The sequence below is a fragment of the Scyliorhinus torazame genome, chromosome 7 (genome assembly GCF_047496885.1).
Source record: "Scyliorhinus torazame isolate Kashiwa2021f chromosome 7, sScyTor2.1, whole genome shotgun sequence".
In the NCBI taxonomy this organism is placed as follows: domain Eukaryota; kingdom Metazoa; phylum Chordata; class Chondrichthyes; order Carcharhiniformes; family Scyliorhinidae; genus Scyliorhinus; species Scyliorhinus torazame.
In genome coordinates, this window is record NC_092713.1 from 35,682,984 (window position 1) to 35,705,218 (window position 22,235).

General features: G+C 45.3%; 1 protein-coding gene across 3 annotated transcripts in view; it reads left to right on the plus strand.

Moving 5' to 3' along the window:
• LOC140426141 (choline transporter-like protein 3) overlaps positions 1-18,037 on the plus strand; it is a 117,427-nt gene extending 99,390 nt beyond the window's left edge. For 2 of the 3 annotated variants that reach the window (XM_072510545.1, XM_072510547.1), the window contains exons 13-16: positions 9,985-10,122; positions 12,141-12,377; positions 13,353-13,448; positions 15,519-18,037. In XM_072510545.1, the coding sequence (XP_072366646.1) occupies positions 9,985-10,122; positions 12,141-12,377; positions 13,353-13,448; positions 15,519-15,539 (492 nt within the window). In that variant the 3' untranslated portion in view covers positions 15,540-18,037. The remainder of the gene's footprint in view (positions 1-9,984; positions 10,123-12,140; positions 12,378-13,352; positions 13,449-15,518) is intronic. The other variant, XM_072510546.1, reaches the window with a different exon arrangement.
• Positions 18,038-22,235: the final 4,198 nt, after the last annotated feature.

Here is a 22,235-nt window from a genome sequence, read left to right on the forward strand (position 1 = left end):
GCATGGTAATAGCTGCAAGATCGTCCCGCTTTATGTTGTTGAACAACTGAAGCCAAAGGCTGTAGTGAGTGAGGGTTACTGAAGCGCAACGGCCCCCAAAGGTATTAAGGTAGCTACGAGAATCTTCAGCTCAGGCTTAAAACTCTTGTGGGGGCCGCAGTTTCTTTGGGGCAACTTGTACCTCGGGGCGTTTTTACAATGGCGGTGTGAACACCGCCGCTCCACTCTGTGTTGCTGATTCGGAGCTATCCTTTCTGGCTCAAACACTTAAGTTCTGTGATGGCGCGATCAGCTGTTGCCGTGACAACCATCTATCCGTGGCCTCAGTGCGTGGTGGTGCATCTCTCATTCCACTGCTGGGCTCAGCTGCTTCACAAAGCAGTGATTATTCACAGACGGCAGTCCGTGGAAACTGGACAAGGGCCCACGGTGCTGTTCTCATGACTCTGACTGGCGGATCTGCTGCCATTGTCATTACTGGAGGCTGGCCAGAAATCTGTGCTTCGATAAACATCCATACTTTGGCTGAAGAAATTTATAATTAAATAGTCTTTCCAACTTTGTACAATTATGATGGCGTTAGCCCCTTCTGTGACTATTCCGTATGGTGCCGCTTTTTTTTCTTTAGATTGATTTGGATTGTAAACAAAGCTATTCCTTTGGGAGTGAAATGCGATTGAACAATCTTTTAAAAAAGGCACCACGTATGCCTTACTTTGCAGCGGACAGCTTGGTTTAATAATTCAGCAAGCTGTTTTGTTTGAAACGGATGTGTTGAGGGCAGAGCCCCCACCCCCCACTCTATTTTGGCACATTGCTAAGGGTCACTTTTATGTGGCGCAGTTCATTGTGCATCTGCTCCTCCAGTTCAGACGATTCTTCGTCCCTGTACCTCTCATAGGACATCAGGAGGAGACTTTTCGAACGGAAGAAACCACAAGACTTTTACTCTCTTCCCTCTGCACCCTTCCCCCTTGGTCATATTTCAGTTTTCTCTTTCCCCCCCCCCCCCCCCCAAAAGGCTTCGGTACAACTGATGGGCATGTTGGTATCCATCGGGGGTGCGTTGCTCTTTGACAGAAAGAGGAAAAATGTAGTCATTTTCTGCCTGGCTGATTTGCTTTGAATGTCCCCAGTTAGGAAGGCAAATGCAATGTTAGCATTCATGTCGAGAGGGCTAGAAGACAAGACCAGGGATGTACTTCTGAGGCAGTATAAGGCTCTGGTCAGACCCCATTTGGAGTATTATGAGCAGTTTTGGGCCCCGTAGCTAAGGAAGAATGTGCTGGCCTTGGAAAGGGTCCAGAGGAGGTTAACAAGAATGATTCCTGGAATGAAGAGCTTGTCGGTTGAGGACTCTGGGTCTGTACTCGTTGGAGTTTAGAAGGATGAGGGGGGGGGATCTTATTGAAACTTCCAGGATTCTGCGAGGCCTGGATAAAGTGGACGTGGAGAGGATGTTTCCACCTGTAGGAAAAACTAGAAGCAGAGGACACAATCTCAGACTAAAGGTACGATCCTTTAAAACAGATATGAGGAGGAATTTCTTCAGCCAGAGGGTGGTGAATGTGTGGAGCTTTTTGCTGCAGAAGGCTGTGGAGGCCAAATCACTGAGTGTCTTTAAGACAGAGATAGATAGGTTGTTGATTTATAAGAGGATCAGGGGTTATGGGGAAAAGGCAGGAGAATGCGGTTGAGAAAAATATTAGCCATGATTGAATGGTGGAGCAGACTCGATGGGCCAAATGGCCTCCTGCACTGTAGGGATTCTATCATTCTAATGCTTCTGCTAATTCTGTTACCCTGTGTCCCCTAGCAACTTCAGCTGGTGGAAACCACTTTTCCTTATTTAGTCAATCAAAACCCACCTAAATTTGACTTTTTATATCTTCTCGTAGCCTTCTTTGCTCTAGGAAATATAATTCCAGCTTCTGCAATCTCTATATACTGGAGACACTCACCCTTGTCCCAGACAGTAAATCTCCTCAACTCCCTCCCAAAGGGGGACCCTTCCGATAGGACTGTGCCTAGAATTGGGCACAATAGTCTAACTGAGGGCTAACTGGTGATCTTTTTTGTAATATAAATTTAGGGAGTACCCAATTTTTTTTTCCCAATTAAGGGGCAATTTAGTGTGGCCAATCCACCTACCCTGCACATCTTTTTGGGTAGTGGGGGCGAGACCCACGCAGACATGAGGAGAATGTGCAAACTCCACACGGACAGTGACCTGGAGCCGGGATCAAACCTGGGTCCTCGGTGCCGTGAGGCAGCAGTGCTAACCACTGCACCACCGTGCCGCCCCCTAACTGATGATCTAAGGATTCATAGTTTTTGTACACTATGCTTCTATTGAAATTACTTCGTAATACTAATGGAAAATATTTGTTGTAAATCCTAGTTTCTAAAAAAAAGCAACAATAATAAACTTTCCAGTCACTAGTTATTACAATCAGTGTGCCTGCTTCAGGCTCCGTCTTCCGGATGATGACTTTGCAACATGCGGTTTCTGTCAACACTTGCGAAGCAGGTCAGGAAGAAAGATCGCCCAGCACTTTGTTTGATCTGAGCAGGTCCAGCATAGCTGGAACAACAGCACTCTTCATAGCTATACATGAGAAAGGCTGAATAACTGTGGAGGATTACTGCGCCTTTCACTTAACGCATTTCAGAGGCAGCGGATTTTGAACTCCTGGAAGCCACTCAGGGGAAAATGTACTGAGATTCAGCCGTGCTTTTCACAGACCAGAGATTATCTCGGAGCCTTGGGGTTGTGAGCAATACGGAACCCTTTTAGTCCCAAGCATTAAACTTTTCACAGATCGCAACAGCTGAGTTCATTGGCACAAAAGTCTTCCAATTGCTCGGGGCAGATTCTTTCCAGGCAGAGGTCTTGGAGTGATTTTTTTTTTTTAAAAGACAGCCAATATCTTATTATTCCTTACTGTAACAATCACATCCATCATCCCCCATGGCAGAAATCCATGTTTGTAATTAGGAAGCATACTTGGAGAACAGGTGGAAGACATAGCTGCTGATCGGCAGGCAGTGAGTTCTATCAACCCAGTGACATGGGAGTTTCCTGAGGGAGCTTCCTAACATGGCTATCAGGATAGTTTCTGCCACACATTTTGTGTAAAGCAGGTATAATTAGTTGCCGAGCATGGCAACAGAGGTGCAGCCTTTTAAAGGACAGTTCGATTGACATGAGTAACAGATGGGGGAGCAATCGCCTCTTGGAAGGTGCAGAGTTTGGCTCACTCATTTCTGAGGTCACTTCACCGTAGGCCGCATCAATCTTTCTTCATACTTTGAGGATTATGTCTATGGACAGTTTGCACAAAACAGCCAGAGAAAGTGGCACGAGAGGGAAACAAACAAAGAGCTCTACTGATTTGGACCCTTGTGAAGCAAACTGCAGACAGGAGGCGCAGACTCTTGTGTGTGCGTACAGGCATGTGTGTATGTCAGTAAGCTAGCTAGGAATATCAGAGTCATACAATACAGAAGAGTTCCTCCGGCTTATCGGGTCTGCACAGACAAAGCTTCACTAAATCTACCCTAATCCCACTTCCCAGCACTTGGCCCATAGCCTTGAATGTTATCACATTTCAAGTGCTCATCCAAGTACTATTTAATGGTTGTGAGGTTTTGTACAGCTCCAACATGCCCTCCCTGCTCTTATAATCTATGCCACAACTGATAGAGGCAAGTGTCCCGTATGGCTTATTAACTACCCTATTAACCTGTCCTGCCACCTTCAGGGATCTGTGGACAAGCACCCCAAGGTTCCTCTGAGCTCCTAGCATCCTCATTCAATAAGGGATCCTGCACGGATCCCTGTGGTACACCATTGGACACTGGCCTCCAGCCTTCTACCACCACCCTCTGTTTCCTACCACTAAGCCACCTTTGGATGCAACTTGCCAAGTTAATCTGAATTCCATGTGCTTTTGCCTTTCGGCCTCCCCTGTGGGACCTTGTCAAATGTCACGTGTAGCTGGGAGTCAAAACAAAATGTCGACTCCTCAATTTCAACATCCTCTTCACTTTCCTGAAGCAATGTTTGCAGAATGAATCCTTCAAAATGCACTCTGGCCAAGGGATGCTCTGGTTTAGGACCTTGCCTTTTAGCTGCCTAGCTCCCCGAACAGCATTTATTTGTGTGTACATTCATCAAACCCCTTCTGCAAATTTAATAGGCTGATAGTCCCATTACCTCTCTCTTCAGCTCTCCCTGGCAATTTGACATACACCCCTCAAATGTTAGCCTTCCTCTCATGGGCTTAGAAATTCAGCAGAGCAGCTTCCAATATGTGCTGCATGCCATCTAAAATCCAAAGAAATGGTGTGCAGTGCCCATGTTGCCCGTGAGAAGGGGGTGGTGAGCTGCCTTCTTGCACTGTTAGTTTATATGATGTAGGTACACCCATAGTGCTGTTAGGGAGGGAGTTGCAGAATTTTGACCTGCGACAGTGAAGGATGAGAGATATATTTTAAAATCAGCATGATTTGTGGCTTGGAAGAGAACTTGAGGTGGTGATGTTCTCATGTGTTTGCTACCCTTGTTCTTCTATATGGTAACGGTCGTGGGTTTGGAAGATGCTGTCTGAGGAGCCTTGGTGAGCTACTGTAGTGTATCTTGTAGAAGGTACACATGGTTGGCACTGTTCATTGGTGGGTGGAGGGAGTGAATGTTGTGGAAGGGGTGCCAATCAAGTGGACTGCTTTGTCCTGGATGGTGTTGAGCTTCTTAAGTGTTGGAGCTGCACTCATAAGGCAAGTGGAGAGTATTCCATCACACTCCTGACTTGTGTCTTGCAGATGGTGGACAGGCTTTGGGGAGTCAGGAGGTGTGTTACTCGCCAAAGGATTGCAAGCCTCTGACCTGTTCTGATAACCACAATATTTTTTTGGCGAGTCCAATTCAGTTTCTGGTCAATCATAACATCCAGGATTGTGATAGTGGATGATTCAGCAATGGCAGTGTCATTGAATGTCAAGATGCGATGGTCAGATTCTCTCTTGTTGGATATGGTCAGCTCTGGCCTGGGTGTTGTCCAGGTTTTGCTGCATTTGGACTTGGACTGCTTCAGTATCCGAGGAGTCGCGAATGATACTCAACATTGTGCAGTCATCAGCGAATATCCCCACTTCTGACCTTAAGATGAACGGAAGGTCATTGATGAAGCAGCTGAAGATGGTTGGGCCTAGGACACAACCCTGTGGAACTTCTGCAGTGAGGTTCCGGGACTGAGATGATTGAGCTCCAACAACCACAGCCATTTTCCTTGGTTATGACTCAGAACTTCCCCCGATTCCCATTGCCTCCAGTTTTGCTCCTTGATGTTGCACTCGGTCAAATGCTGCCTTGATGTCAAGGGCAGTCACTCTCACCTCACCTCTGGAGTTCAGCTCTCCTGTGTTGCTCTTATTAGCCTTAGTTTTATTAGCTCTAATTCTGTCACCTTTGCTCACGAGTCGCCAGGTATCTTTCTGATACTGCCACGTGGTTCAAGTTCAAGTTATGATTAATAAGGCAGCACACCGCTTAGTAAGAGTTAAATCAATGATCATTTATTATATACAGCAATAAATACTTATACAATACTTCTAGACTATTACCCACCACTAAAGGCCAATACTTAACTTTGGTGATGGCCCACCAGGTCAGGGAAACAAATGGTCTATCGAATGGGGTCTGGCCTACGGGATTCAAAAAGGCTGGTACGGGTTGATAGTCTGGAACACCTATCTGGTAGCGATCGCTGGAGTAAGACTTACTTGTTCTTTCGTCGAAGGGTCTCGAAGGTTGCGAGTAGGAGAAGAAGGGTCGATCTGAACTTGGCCCCTATTTTTATAGTTCCCAGGGGCTTCCCGCCTCTCGGGGCGGACCTTGACCCTGGTCCCAATCACTGGGTTCGATATGCTCCAATAATGGGGCGATTCCATGATCGGGGGTGGTCGTCCACCTTTCTTTGTCTCAGCCACTGCTGCCGCCGAGAGGTCTGGATCGGCTTTCAATTGCTAATTTGTAGCAATTGTTCCCGGGGATGGCCGATTAAAATGCAGATGGCTGGGTTGATGTGCTGTTAATGGTTGCAGGTATCGGTCTGGGCCGACTTCCCCAGAGCCGAATACACTGTTCTGCCTGCAGCTGTCCGTTTTGAGTCCTGTTGGCTGATTTTCCCATCAGCCTCTTTAGTTCGCCATTTTACATCAGGGTTTGACCAAATACTCGGGAATCAGGCATTTTAGGTGGCTACACCTGTCTATGTTTGAACCAAGGCTGGAATGAGGTCAGGAGCAGTAGTAGACTGGTGGGACAGTAATTGGTCGGGTTGGATTTGTCCTTTTTCTTCTGTGCAGGACATAACTGGGCAATTTCCCACATTGTTGGGTAGATGCCAGTGTTGTAGTTGTACAGGAACAGCTTGATCGGGGTGTGGCAAGTTCTGGAGCACAAGTCTCTTATACTATTGCCAGAATATTGTCAGGGCCCATAACCTTCACAGTATCCAGTGTTTTCAGCTATTTCTTGATACCAAGTGGAGTGAAGTGAGTTGGCTGAAGACTGGCAGCCTTGATAATGGGGACCCCTGGAGGAGGCTGAGATGGATCATCCACTTAGCACTTCTGGCTGAAGATTGTTGCGAATGCTTCAGCCTTATCTTTTGCACTAATGTGCTGTGCTTCGCCATCTTTAAGGGTGGGGATATTTGGATTTGGGTTTATTGTCACCTGTACCGAGGTGCATACATAAAAATACATAGGAAAAAACATACAATATAAATACATAGACACAGACATCGGGTGAAGCATTAGGAGTGTGGTACTACTCCAGTGAGTGGTTTGTTTACCACCATTCACAGTTGGATGTGGCAGGATTGTAAAGCTTACATGTGACCTGTTGGGTGTGGACCCACTTAGCTGTGTCCATCACTGGCTGCTTATGCTGTTTGGCGCGCAAGTAGTCCTGTGTTGTAGCGTCACCAGATTGACACCTACTTTTTCGGTGTTGCTCCTGGCATACTCTCCTGCACTCTTCATTGAACCAGGCTTGATCCCCTGGCTTTGTCGTAATGGTAGAGTGGGGGATATGCTGGACCATGAGGTTACAGGTTGTGGTCGAGTACAGTTTTTCTGCTGCTGATGGCCCACAGCGCCACATGGATGCCCAGTCTTGAGTTGTTAATCTGTTAAAAATCCACCCCATTTAGCACGTTTGTAGTGTATCATTGACACTACATCTTCAATGTGAAGATGGGAGGTTGACTCCACAAGGACTGTGCAGTGGTCACTTCTCCCTATATAATCATGGACAGATGTATCTGCGGCAAGCAGTTTGGTGAGGAGCAGTGGGGCTGGATAGGAGGCTAGCGATAGGTGAAGATTGACACAGATGTCGTGGACAGAAAGACAAAAGGAACGTAAATAGGGGTGATAAGGCTGAGCAGGGTGCTGATAGTGGTTAATTGTGGATTCCCACCTACTGAGTTCAATAGGACTCTCAATTATGTCCAATCCATCTCCCACACCTCTGCTTTCACCCCTTCCCCTCCCTCCCAGAACCAGGATAAGGCCCCCTAATCCTCACTTTCCACCCCACCAGCCTCCGCATTCAAAGAATCATCCTCAACCAGTTCTGCCAACTCCAGCATGATGCCACCACCAAACGCATCTTCACATCACTCCCCCTGTCAGCATTTTGCAGGGACTATTCCTCTGGCATACTCTGGTCGACTCATACATCATCCCTAATACCTCACCCTCTTCCCATGGCACCTTCCCAGGCAATCACAGAAGGTGCAAACCTGCACCTTTACCTCCTCCCTGCTCATCATCCCAGGGCCTAAACACGCTTTTCAAGTGAGGCAGCACTTTACGTGCACCTCCTTCAATCTGGTCTATTGCATTCGCTGTTCCCAATGTGGTCTACTCTACATTGGAGAGACTAAACGCAGACTGGGTGACCGCTTTGCAGAACACCTTCGGTCCATCCGCAAGCAGGGCCCAGACCTCCCTATCGCTGCCATTTCAACTCCCCGTCCTGCTCTGATGTCCATCTTTGCTGCAATGTTCCAATGAAGATCAGGCCAAAAGGTACCTCATCTTCCCATTAGGTACATTACATCCTTCCAGACTTAGTGAACTCTCCCTCCACCTTCATCTCATTTTTATCAGGATCTGTCCTGCTCGTGGGGATCAGGGATGGTGGTGTCTGGGACGTTATTTGTAAGGTATGATTCAGTGAGTGTGACTATGTCAGGCTGTTGCTTCAGTAGTCTGTGAGGCAGCCCCCAGGTGTTAGTAAGAGGGACTTTGCAGGGCCAACAGGTCCGAGTTTGCCATTGTCAATTTTAGTGCTGAGGTCGATGCCGGGTGGTCTGCCTGCTTTAATTCCTTTTTAGACATTGTAGCGGTTTGATTCAACTGAGTGGCTTGCTCGGCCATTTCAGAGGGCAGTTAAGAGTCAACCTGGCGTCACGTGTGGGCCAGACCAGGTGAGGATGGCAGATTTCCTTCCCTAAAGGGACATTAGTGAACCAGATGGGATTTACAACAAGCGACAAAGGTTCCAGATTATTCTACTGATTGAATTCAAATTGCACCATCAGCAGTGGTGGGATTCAAACCCGTGTCCTCAGAACATTACCCATCTAGCGACAATATCACAAATTCACCACCTTATCCCCACCACCGCTGTGCATCTTTAAAAGAAATAGTGAATGATTGAGTTGAACAAAGACTTTATTTAACTCACCTGATTCAAAGGGCTAGGATTCCCAATAATGGGCGCGATCTATTGGCTGTTCATGCTGGGGGGATATTCCAGTCCCACGCCGGCGCAAGGCTTTCCTGGCGACGAGGGGTGCAGTCACCGGGAAATCCCGTTGACAATGGAGGGGTCGGTAACTCCCGCTGGCGAGCCGCCTCCGCCACAAAAAAACACGCGGCGGGATGGTGGGTAAATCCCGACCAATATTTTTCAAAAGTAATCTTTCATTTCACCTTCTATCCGACCCTGCCTTTTTTTCCCCCAAAAAAGTTGTCTTAGGGCAGATTCAGTGAGAGACAATTATTTGGAGCCAGTTATTTTGAATGCTGAAATAATTTAATATTATCATAGAATCATAGAATTTACAGTGCAGAAGGAGGCCATTCAGCCCATCGATCTGCACCGGCCCCTGGAAAGGGCAACCTGCTTCAACCCACGCCTCCTCCCTCTCCCTGTGACCCCACTAACCGTTTTGGACACTAAGGGGCAATTTAGCATGGCCAATTCACCTAACCTGCACATCTTTGGACTGCGGGAGGAAACCAGAGCACCGGAGGAAACCCACGCAGACACGGGGAGAAAGTGCAAATTGGGGCTAATGTTAGTCAATTTGCTAATGTTGGTGAAAAATTCAGCATGGGTATAATCAGCAAAATTGTTTTACACTGAGACTAACGTACACTGAGACTAATGTTTTTTTGCTGACAAGTGTACTGAGGAAAATATATTCCAAACAGGAGAGCTACAGGTTTGACCCAACCTCATTGGGTGAAGCCGCTACAGCCAGCCCAGGTTCCAACTGCAGATTGTTGTGCGACTCCTTCCAAAAGGGAAATTCATCCAGCGAGGAGACGCGAGGGTTGATATCCTACACAACTGGAGTTATCTGTTGATTCTTACGGTCTTGCTTCACACCCTGTAAAATGGACCTTTGTGGGGTCACCTGGTTTGAATTGAGGAGCAAAGAAACAAGGGAAGACAGAGGGGGAGTGCGGTGTGGGTTGTTACACAGGCAGAGCAGTGAGCGCACTTCCAATGTGTGCATTTTTCTGGGCATGTCAAGAGAGGGTAAAATGGCTTTAACTTCGCAATGTAAGGTGTCGCTTTAAAAGAACTGCAAATAAAGCTACCGGTTGGACCAGTGTCGAGTAAGTAGCCCAGTGAGACAAAGTTAAGTTACCCAATCCCCTCTACTTCTGTTTCAGAATGCATACGTTGCGACTGCAATCAATGGGACTAATTTCTGCACCTCAGCTAAAGAAGCTTTCTTTCTCATTGTAAACAATGCGCTGAACGTGACAGCAATCAACTGCTTTGGAGACTTTTTACTATTTCTTGGAAAAGTAAGTACTTTAATGCTCCAAGAGGATTCCACGTCCTCGTTACACTAAGGAAGGATTTTCCCTAAATATTGATGTTCAGTATGAATAATTAACAGCATCAGCTTTGCTATTTTCACAACTAAGAATATGGTTCCTGGAATTTCTTATTGGAATCATTAACACATTCCATACTTCATTATAATCATTAACACATTCCATACTTCATTAACAGTCTAACAGGTGAATGCTAAACAATACTATTCATCAAATATAATTAATGGAATACAATCGAACCTTTGTCAAATGCTCCTATGAAGCGCTTTGGTATTAAAGTCTCCATAATGGCATATAGGCTCCTTAGGCAGCACCTTCCAAATCCACGACCACTACCAATTAGAAGGACAAGGGCAACAGATACCTGGGAACACCACCACCTGGAAGTTCCCCTCCAAGTCACTCACCGCCCTGACTTACTATATCGCTGTTCCTTTACTGTCGCTGGGTCAAAATCCTGGAATTCCCTCCCTAACAGCACAGTGGGTGTACCTACACCTCAGGGACTGCAGCGGTTCAAGAAGACAATTCACCACCACCGTCCTAAGAGCAATTAGGGATGGGCAACAAATGCTGGCCTAGCCAGCGAAGCCCACATCCGGTAAAAATGAATTAAAAAATATATAAATGCATGCTCCTGTTGTAGATCATGGCCCAATTTGTAACCGAGATGGGACTGTAATGATGGTAAATTGCGCCCTTATGTTGCTAGTGCAGCACACCAATAACTAATGGTGAAATCAAAGAAGGTGTTAAAGAGTGGTTAGCACTGCTGCCTCATGGCGCCAAGGACCCGGGTTCGATACCAGCCCCGGGGTCACTGGGTCCGTGTGGGGTTTGCACATTCTCCAAGAGTCTGCATGGGTCTAACCCCCACAACTCAAAGATGTGCAGGGTAGGTGGATTGGCCACACTAAATTGCCCCTTAATTGGAATAAAAGGTGTTAAAGGTAATGTGACTAACCTGCTGCAGTGTTCACAATTAGGATATTTTGGAGCAATTTTTATCATTCAGCGAAATTAAATTTTACAGGACTCTGTTACTGCTGTTTATTTATATTACCACTGGAGTACAAATCTGCTGTCCAAGCTGACTCCCGTGCAGTGCTGAGGGAACACCGCATGGTCAGAGATGTCAGCCTTCCTTCATATGAGGCACTAAAACGGGAGTCCCTGTAGCAGTCAATCAGGTGGATTTTAAAAGTTACCACATCAGAATTTAAGGAAGAGAAGGGAGTCCATCAATTGTCCTGTCTTTTATTTTTCTCTTAATCAAGACCCATTCAGCTGTGATCCTGTCCCTACCCAACCTCCTAGAATACATTTCCAGGACAGATGAACAGGGACAGAGGTTCCCCTTGTTAACACTGGTCAAATGTAATATGTAGTGCTGCCTTGGACAAGAACTGAGGGCCAAATCAGGAAAACATCCTGGTTGGAATGACTCCGCTGGATAAGCCCAATGATTGCAAAGAAGTGATGCTTCTAATGAATAGTTTCAGGCACTCACCCACGAGGTTCATGTGAATATGGCTATTTGGGTGTGGCACCAGGTGGCTATCATCTTACTGTATCCCAGCAAAGAGTCTTCCAGAATGGAGGAAAGAAATTGGTCAAGAAAACCTCGATGTCCAAATTGGTTTTGTTTATTGTCACGTGTAAGGAGGTGCAGTGAAAAGTATTTTTCTGCGAGCAGCTCTACAGATCATTAAGTACATGAAAAGAAAATACATAATAGGGCAACACAAGGTATACAATGTAACTAGATAACACTGGCATTGGGTGAAACAGAGAGGTTAGTAATAATGCTAGTCTTAGAATTAAATTTTAAAATTGTAAATTAAGTAAAAAGAGGATCTGTTCGGGAGAGCTTGCAGAGTCGCTATGCTCCGACGCCATCTTGTGCTATAAATCATCTTAAATGAGCAGTCAGACTTTGCGTGACATTTACATAAATAATACTCAATATGTTTTGCTCTTTACAGGTATTTGTGGTGTGTTTCACAATCTTTGGCGGTCTTGTGGCATTTAATTACAATCGTGATCTAAATGTTTGGGTTATCCCACTCATAATGGTCTCCTTTTTTGCCTATTTGATGGCACATTGCTTCTTGTCAGTGTTTGAAATGGTGGTGGATGTCTTGTTCATGTGTTATGCTGTTGATCTGGCAACTAATGATGGGTCAGCAGAAAAACCCTACTTCATGGACAAGGAATTGATGGTGAGTATTAAAAGCACTAACGGTTCTAATCTCCACTCCCTCGTTCTCAAATCAACAAAAGTGGGGTTGGTTGGTGGGGAGGAGGTAATATGCATTAGCAATTTGAACTAAATGTGACATCATAGATGTTGCACTTTGTGTACCTTTCTAAACTTGAGTGTTCTGGAATGTCCAAGTGTAATTTAATGGTATGATATGGGCAGCACAGTGGATAGCACTGTTGCTTCACATCACCAGGTTCGATTCCCGGCTTGGGTCACTGTCTGTGCGGAGTCTGTACGTTCTCGGTGTCTGCGTGGGCTTTCTCCAGGTGCTCCGGTTTCCTCCCACAGTCCCGAAAGATGTGTTGTTAGGTGAATTGGATATTCTGAATTCTCCCTCAGTGTACCCGAACAAGCGCCGGAATGTGGCGACCAGGGGTTTTCCACAGTAACCTCATTGCAGTGTCAATGTAAGCCTACTTGTGACAAAGATTAATATTCTTTTTAATAAGTGCATCAAATGATTTGCCTCTTACTCTCTTTTGAGGTTCCTACCAGATGAGCATATTAAGAACCAGTGATGCACCAGACCATCTCGGTATACACACGCTGACTTACTTTGATAACTTGAGGAAGCAAAATAGTAACTGTGCCATAAAGCGCAACTACTCACCAGCACTTATCTCATGCTTATCACTTTGAACAATGAGAGATTGTCTGGGGCAAGACAATCTTTCAACCACTTTGCTAAAGTTGCTCCTTATTAAATGATTGATCTGTGCTTCACAATGATGATCCTCTGAGACCACAAAACACTTGTCTGGGCATTCTCCAAGACGGAGAGGTTTTAGGGGATGTAGACCTACTTAATAATTAGCAGCAACTGCATTGGTGTATGTGTGTGCTCACTGTGCTGTCATTACAATTACAGGTTCTATTTATTTAATTCTGGAGAATGATGTTTACATGTGAAAGAACTGTTGCTGTTTTCTAGAAATTTGTAGGTAAAAGCAATCAAGAACTCAAGAGGATCAGTGGAAGTGACAAATCAAACCTGGACAATAACCGAAACACAGAACTACTGCCAATGGTCAGTGCAGCAAACTGTTTCAGCATTAAGAGTATAGGCTGGATTCTCTGCGACCTGTAGTGGAGTTCCAGATGCGGCGGAGAATAGAGCTTCGGGGAAAAAACCCAGCACCAATCTATTTCCAATGCCCCACAAGTGGCGGTAGTTTCGAGGTTTGGCCTCATGCAAGTGGGAGGATGTAAAGGGATCAAAATTATCCTATTAAAGGACTGGACACCGGATTCTCCATGAGTCCATGATTCTCCAGCCCTGTGTGCCGGGAGTTACAGCTGCTGCTTTCTAGATATCTGTCTGAGGCAGCAGCTGTAAGGGACAGGAAGGGAAAAAAGCAGAGGTCTTTTTCACTGCTTCAGCCAGTACTGCTCGTTAGCAAGGGTGTGGGGGGGGGGGGGGGAAGAGAAATGAGAGAGACTCTGTTATTGCAGGGGTGAGTCGCTCCCATGCATGTGTGCCGTGGGGCAAGGGGTGACCCAGCAATTCCCGTGGGGGGGTAGGGATGCCCCTATTTGTCAGCAGGGGGTAGCTGGATTTGCATTGCTGGATCTTGCTACTGGGCCACCCGCTTAAAATGGCAGGTGCATGGTAGGACCAGTGAATTGCTTCTGGTCGCTGCTCCGAGCGCCAGCGCAAACCATTCCCGTAGCCGGCCAATGGGGTTTCCCCAATGTGGGCCACCTCACGCCATCAGGAAACGCGCTGCTAGCGGGGCGGAGGATCCCACTGACGGAGAATCCCGCAGCCTATTTATGTTGGCAATGTCCTCTAACAGGAAACCAAAAAATAGCATGTCTAGAAAGTATCTTTTCCCTTTAGTAGAGGGGTCAATAACCAGGGGGCATAAATTTAAAGTTAAGGGGCAGGAGATTTAGAGGGGATTTGAGGAAAACCTCTTCACCCAGACAGTGCTGGAACTCACTGCCTGAAAGGCTGACAGCGGCAATCCTCAACATTGAATAAGCATTTAAATGAGCACTTGAAATGCCATAAGCATACAAGGCTATAGACCAAGTACTGGAAAATGGGATTAGGATAGGTACTCGATGGCTGGCACAGACACGATTAGCCGAATGGCCTCTTTTTGTGCTGTAAAACTCCATGGCCTTATGGGGGATGGATGGACTATTCAACCACGTCAAACAGAGAAGTCAGGATGGTACAACAAACCACGGTTTCAGTCATAAAAGGCAGACTGGCTGCTGTCGGAAGAGAATTGGTCTGAAAGGATTTTAATAGTCAATGATGTGGCATTGAACAGGGTGGCAGTGGCACAAAGACCCAAGAGAATTGGGGCAGGTGCTGGAAAGGCTGAGAATGGGCTTTCAGAGGGGAATGAGCAGCAGCAGCTGCCCAAGGGAAGCCATATTCAGCAAGCTTTGGGGCACAGAGAATCTGGTGTTGGGTTTCAGAGAAGATCCTGACAGGAGCAATGGAGTACACATGCGAAAAACTACAGAGACTTTTTTTGAAAGTGCAGAGGGAGGGGGTTAGGAATACAAGGGAAGGAGGATTGTCCTGACAACATACACAAGCACCTCATGCTTTCTGTTGTAGGTGAGGATGAAGGAGGTGGGGAGGACATTTGTTTAGGATTTTGAGATTGTTATTGACTTCTAGGATGAATCTCCATAGTATCCTTTGAGGTAGGTAAAGTCAGACCTGACTGTGAGCTACCAGGCTAATAAAGGTTCCAGGTTCACTCAAGTCTGTGGTCCTCAAGTCTTGAAGTCAGACAATTTCTATGTGGGGTAGAATGGATTTAATCATTAGTGGATCAACAGTATTCAAGACAGAAGTGGGGCCACGTTAGACAGCTCAAAAGGATTAAACTATTTATGCAGCAAAAGTCCCATGGTACAGCCAGGACTTTCAGCTCCCAGGCTGGAATGTGCCTGTCCACAAAAATTAATGGGAGGAAATCATAGCTGGTGTCTACAAGACGAAACTTGACAGATCCTAAACATTTCACAATGTTGCTCTAGCATTAATGTTTTATACTCTGGTTGGTTAATGTGTTCATCAATTCAGCTCACCTACAGAATTAAAATTGCAATGTAATTCCTTTCTGTTTAGCAGGGCACTAATACAGCATGATGGGGCTCCAGAGAACCAAGTATCAACATTCCAATCCCTTCACATTTGATTACTGCAAGCTAAATGGAGAGCCGGGCCCTACTATCAATTTAGTACAAGTTGTCTGTTATTTCCTCCATTGAGTAATCGTTTTTTCTTAAGAAATGTTTTATTGTACAATCTCTCAAGCTATGCGGAGATCTCTTTACTGTGACACCAATATCCATTCATAAGGTGTTATTGAAAGTTCAGCTTGTTATTTCTGCCCACAAACTGGTCATGAATATTCTTGCATTAAAAGTTGAAATGTCCAATGCTGTTAGCTCAAGGTTGCAGTCTCTCGGTCTTCCCCCACTGCTTGAAGAGTTTTCAGTGCTGCCATCCATGTTTCAGGGAAGATGAATATATTCATTGAAAACATGCAATAATCATGGAAGAGTGTATTTGTTAAAATGTGTCATTAATCAAATCGTTAGCGGGCAGCACGGAGGCACAGCGGCTAGCACTGCTGCCTCAGTGGGTTCAATCCCAGTCCTGGGTCACTGTCCGTGTGGAGTGTCTGCACCCTCACAGCCCAAAGATGTGCAGGGTAGGTGGTTGGGCTATGCTAAATTCCCCTTAATTGGAAAACATTTTTAAAAAATTTAATTGATTCTTATACTGGAGTTGTAAAATGTTAATTCTAAATATTACCAAAACATGGATAATCCGATTAAATACATAAATACCAAGCACTAATCTCAGGAGAGAAAAAGCTAATAAAGGAATGGAGCGGAGCTTCTGCTGTCTTTAATCTTTTAAAGGTTTTATCTTTATTTATTAAATCTTTGTATCTGTAATAGTAAACCCTTAACATTACTTACTGATCAGTTACCCCAACTCACATGGTCTCTTACGGAAGTATTCTTTTTATTTCTTTACCCTCTGAAGAAAATTAAAGGTGGCACCATAAAAAGTGACCATGAAGCGGTCAGTGTCAGAAGAATTTAACTGGCTTTTTACAAATGCCTTAATTTTAAAAAAAATTATTTTAAAAATTTTACTAGTTCACAAATGGCCTTTGAAGGAAGCCTGCCATCCTTTCCTATTCTGACCTATGTATGATTAACTGCTCTCTGAAGTCATGGATTCTATCTAGCTGCTACAGAGGAAAATGCAACAGTTCCAAGTAGCAGGCTCATTCCCAACAAAGGCAGGCAATATCCCAATTTCGCTCGTGATGCCCACACTCACAGCCGGCAGATCTGCTGACCTGTTGGGAGAATTCTATAAACCTTACCTTCAAATAAATGTGTAGCATAGTCTTCTGCTGCTGGTGGGCCTCAGGTGCTGGCAGTACTCTTCAAAGATTCAGGTAGACATTACCTAGTTTCAGGGAGCAGTACAGGCTTGAATGTTTGGAATGTGGTGCACGGGAGAGGCTAGGTGCTCCACAGCCACACAAAATTTGTGAAGTGATCATTAACTAACCCACTTTTCTCCCCATAATTGACAGTGCCTTTTTGGGGGTGGGGGGAGAGGTACGTCAGGGTGGGAGGGAACTTAGAGCTTAAGCAATAGACGAGATCTGCTGGGGGAATATAGCATGTTTCTGTATGAAATTCTACATAATACAAGCTCAGACCAATAAAATAGCCCTAACCAAAACGAACATAGCAGTTGACTCTATAGCTCAATGGGTAAAACACTGGTCTTGTAAATCTCATTCGTGCTTTTCTCAATGATACGGAGGTAGAATAGTAAGCCCCGGGAAGGATACAGAGAAATTCAAAAGCATCTAGACAGGTTTGGTGAGTGATGAAAAAGATGGCATTCATGTTATTAATTTTGGGGTGGCACAGTGGTTAGCACTGCTGCCTCACCGTGCTAGGGACCTGGGTCCAATTCTGGCCTTGGGTGATTGTGGAGTTTAAATATTCTCCCAGTATCAGCATGGGTTTCCTCCGGGTGCTCCAGTTTCCTCCCACAGTCCAAAGAAGTGCAGGTTAGGTGGGGATAGAAGGGGGTGGGGGCCTAGGTAGAGTACTCTGAGTCAGTGCAGACTCAATGGGTTGAATGGCCTCCTGCACTGTAGGAATTCTATGAACATGTGATGGGACGTAGATGTTGAAAGATGTTCCTGGTATGTGTACCCACTGTCTAATACTTAGGACATGGGTGTTTAAAAAATAATAATACTCTGCATTACAAATATTTCACTTACTGAGCACAAGAGTTTACGTGAGCCACAAAAATTGTTTGAGAAACAAGGATCAAGTTTGAACTATTTTTTATAGATTGTAACTTGAACATTTTTCAATTCAACAGAAGCGGTGGGTGAGCCTGTCCTTCAAAGCACGTTACAATTCATGGTCCTGTCTTAACTATTTTGCATCTTTTAAATGTAAAGTACCTTTTAGAATTGACACTGGCTGTTTGAATCCATGGTTAGTATCCAGTCACAGAATAGAGTACAATATTTAAAAGCTGATGTTTATACTGTATCAAATCTTTGTAAAATTAAAAATTTGGACATTAAAGTTTTGTCATCATTTAACTGAGTGAATTGGAAGCTTCAGGAACACGTGTTCACAAACACATCATCTATGCATATGCCAAGTACCAAGTCAATCTGTTGGAGATTGTGACATGTGGTTCCATGTGGTATTCAGGGGATGTTGGTGTTACTGGCTTGGCCAGCATTTACTGCCCATCCCTAATTGCCCTCGAGAAGATGGTGGTGGTGAGCTGCCTCCTTAAACCACTGCAGTCCATGTGATGTAGATACACCCACAGTGCTGTTAGGGGGAATTATCCTGTGTATGACATATTGGGCAGGTTTTCCAGTCCTTCCGCTGGCAGGATCTCCCAGTCCCTCCTGGTGCCCTAGTAGCAGAACGGGCGAACCACCCAAAACGTCGTAGATCCCACTGGCAGCCATTGGCGAGCTGTCTCCACTGCCAGAAAACATGCCCGAGGGGGTGGGGGCTGCAAAATCATAGCCATTGCGAGAGCTTTTCAGTGGGTTGAAAAAAAACACAATATTTGGCACTGCTCTTAGAAACAACCAAAAATTACTCGGCTGGTATTAAATTCAGATTACAAGATTAATAGACTTCATCACAGAGAAAAATCAGAGTGTCCTCTCTTGTGGACCTCCAGCCTTCACTGATCCTAATGCACATTATTTCCAATTTGTATTCTTTTGAAAAACATGGATGTGTAAATAGTATTCAATTGAAAACGAGTAATTAACGGGAGGACATTCTTGTCCTCTCACTACTGTTGACCATTATCTGTAGAATCAAGATTGTTACAGTAGCGCTGGTTCTGTGCTCGAACAGAATTTGCGTAATCTTTGCTATTCTTGAAAACCTCCAGCGCTTCACATAATTGGCCTATTGCAACGAAAAAGCACTAGCTGCCAGTGCAGCAAGAGGAGCAGCGCTGTGTAGGAGGAAAGAAAATATGCAATTTCACAACCGTAGGACAGCCAGAGGTGTCGTCGCTGTTAAAATGCATTTAAAACTAGGACTTTGTTACAATCAGTGATGGATTGGAGCTCAGCTGTTAAATTGTCCCAGGCTGTGGTAAACACTCAAAACAATTGATGCATTGTTTAGCTTCATTACTACTGAAACATCAGAAAGAAAGTGGAACTCTTAATTTGACCACTTCTGCAAGCTATAACAGGGAGTTGGCTGGCTCCCAAGCAAAGATACAACAATGCTTTACTGTGCTACAAAACATGAAGAAATACAAACATTTCCAGCAACAGAATGCAAGGTCTTGCTTAAAATGGCAGTAACCGAATTTGGAAAGATATAGCCCAGACCATCTAAAGTTCTTGTGTGCAGTTTTAAATGATGGCAAATAAAACTAAGTGACAAAGGATAACTTCAGAAAATATTATCCAAAGGAAAATTCACAAGAAGTTTTCATTATGCAAGCTGAAACATTTCCAGTGCATGAATCCAACAGCTGCTTTCATCACCACCATACTTGCTGTGCTTAGCTAGAGAGATTTGCATTAAAACGCTGCATTAGTTGGGGAGAATTGTGTATTATTCCTGGCTAGAACAGAAGTTTAAGTATGTTGCTTCTTCTTCCTTCAATACCAACTGTTTTTGGAGTAGATAACAGTAATATCAAATTGGGATTATCCTTTAGAGAAGGAAATCTGCCATCCTTACCTGGTATGACCTACATGCAGCTCCAGGTCTGTAGCAACGAGGTTCACTTACATTCCCAAATTAGGGTTGGGCAGTAAATGCTGGCCCACATCCCATGAATTAATTTTTAAAAACAGCTGGATTCTCCAATTTTGGAGAATCCAACCTATACAGCACGATTCTCCGGCCTCATTGCACTCTCGCTCAAGCCGAAAATGAGAACCGTGCCAGGCGCCAAACAGTTTGCGACGCAACCAGCCCTCTCCCGTAGGCGAAATCAGGATCTCGCCATAGCATGACGTGAAACCAATCACCATTTAAGCCCAGTTTCCATACAATTAACTGGAGCCACCCCTTATCCAACGGCCTCCCATCATTCACCGACCTCCCCAGCCTGGCACCGATTAATACTCCTTTTTTAAAAAGTGAACCTGGCAGAAGAGCTTCTGCGAGGAGACAAGGAGGTAAGTACCCTTTCCCGGAAGCACTGGGCTTGCCACCTCAATGCTCGGCAGGGGTTGGGGAACCATCCGCAGGGGTGGGTTGACATGGGGAGGATTGAGGGAGGTGCTGAGGGGGAGGGGGTGTCAACCATCCCTGGGACCACCATGCCAAACCCATGTACCCCTTCCAGGTGCAACCCTTGTCCCTACCCGCCTGCCCCTCCGACCACCCATGGCCCCTCCTCCCGGGGAGGCGGTTGGTGACTACTCACTCGTGTTGCCCCGTGTAGGTCATTCACCCTCTTCCTGCACTTGAAGCCAGTCTTCCTGGTCACACTCAGATCATTGCCGCTACCACCTCGTCCCAGGTAACCCTGGCTGCCCTTTGGCTGACACTCCGGGAAACAGGACATCCCTCTTGGCCTCTAGCAGCCTCCCCAGGTCAGCTTCCCCGAATCTTGGGGCTGGTCTCCTCGGCGCCACTGTTGCCTGGGGTTGGCTGAGCAAGTGCAGCTTAACTGCTGCTCAACCTCGTTAGCAGAGGGCTGGCAAGAGCCGCACCTGTGAATCAGCTGACAAGCCTTCATTTGCGGCAAGAAGCCCGCGAGACCTCGTTAAATAAACCAATTGACGTTGGTGGGCCGAGTGCCGAGAAGCTCGTGGTAATTCCCACTCGCTACAACAGTTAAGAAATCTTTCCGAAGCATCGCGCCTAGAATATTCAGTTCCATCTGCAGTGCCTCAGATAATGAAGCAATCTTTGCCAGTACGGCCCAATTTTCAAACCTGGGATGATAAGTAGCTACACAAGTCGTGGGCTCCAACAAGCCAATCTAACTAGCCCTTTTCTGTCAGTATTTCTATGGTCAAATCCTCCATAATCAACATGTTGAGGTCACCATTGGTCAGAAATGTAACTGGACCAGCCATAAAATACTAATCTATTAGAGCAGGCCAGAGGCTGGGCATTCTGGTAAGTCACTCCTCACTCCGCAAAGCTGGTTCATCATCCACAAGCCGCATTGTGATACAATACTCTCCCCTCACATGAATGCAGCTGCCAACAATGCACAAAGCTCGACACCGTCCAGGACAAAACTCACCAACCACCTTAAACATGCAGCTGCCACCCTTGCGGTGGAGGGAGAAAGTGTAGCATCCGCAAGATGCACTGCAGCAGCTCACCAAGTCTTCAGAATAGCATACACCGCTTAAATGAACAAGGGAAAACAGGCACATGAGAACACTCCCACATGCAGGTTCCCCTCCAAGTTATACATGCATCGCATAAAAGTATTAAAGCAAACATGGGCCATATATTTATTTTCACGTAATTTGTTTTGTTCAAGTGTTACGTTAGGAATTACAATACAGAAGCAGATCATTCAGACTAACCAGTGCATTGTGGTGTTTACCATCCTACCAAGCAGCAGTTCCGAATCCCTGATGCCTGCTGTTTCCACTTCCCTTTCCCCAAGTGAACATGGTTTCTATTTCAATTAACCACTCCAACTGCACATTACAAAGCAGTTATGATCCAACTTCGGAAAAAGTTTGGCTTGATCCACATTTACCCATTTTCAACAATGATCATACCCCATGCTATTCCAACAACAAAAAAAAAAAAAAATCACGTTTTTCCTCATTTGTATTCCCTCACCCCAGACAGCAATCCATTGAATCTACATTTGTATTCTCCATGGAGCCTCAATATCCTTCCAGTGTGCAGCGCAATAAGTGTACACAATACTCTGGACATGTTAAGATAGTTGGGTGCAAGTACTACAGTTAGAGCTGATCACACTACAGATAAAAATGTAAATGTGTTAGAATAACGGGTGCTTTCAGCAAAGATCATCAGTTTAGTTCTGTTCCACCAATGTTTGTAGACAAGTACGCTAGTAACAAAATTAAACACTGTAACAAGCGTCACTACACCAGTTTACCAACTGAACACCAATAGTTCTGTAGTAACAGTGACACTTAATATTCAAATAGTTTTTGTCACAAAAGATTGTTAATTAGCTTACAAAAAGACTTTGTTCTCCACACTGCAGTTTCAGACCCGTGACTGCATTCAGTTTCCAGCTAGGCACAACATAATTTACTGTGACTGGCTATGT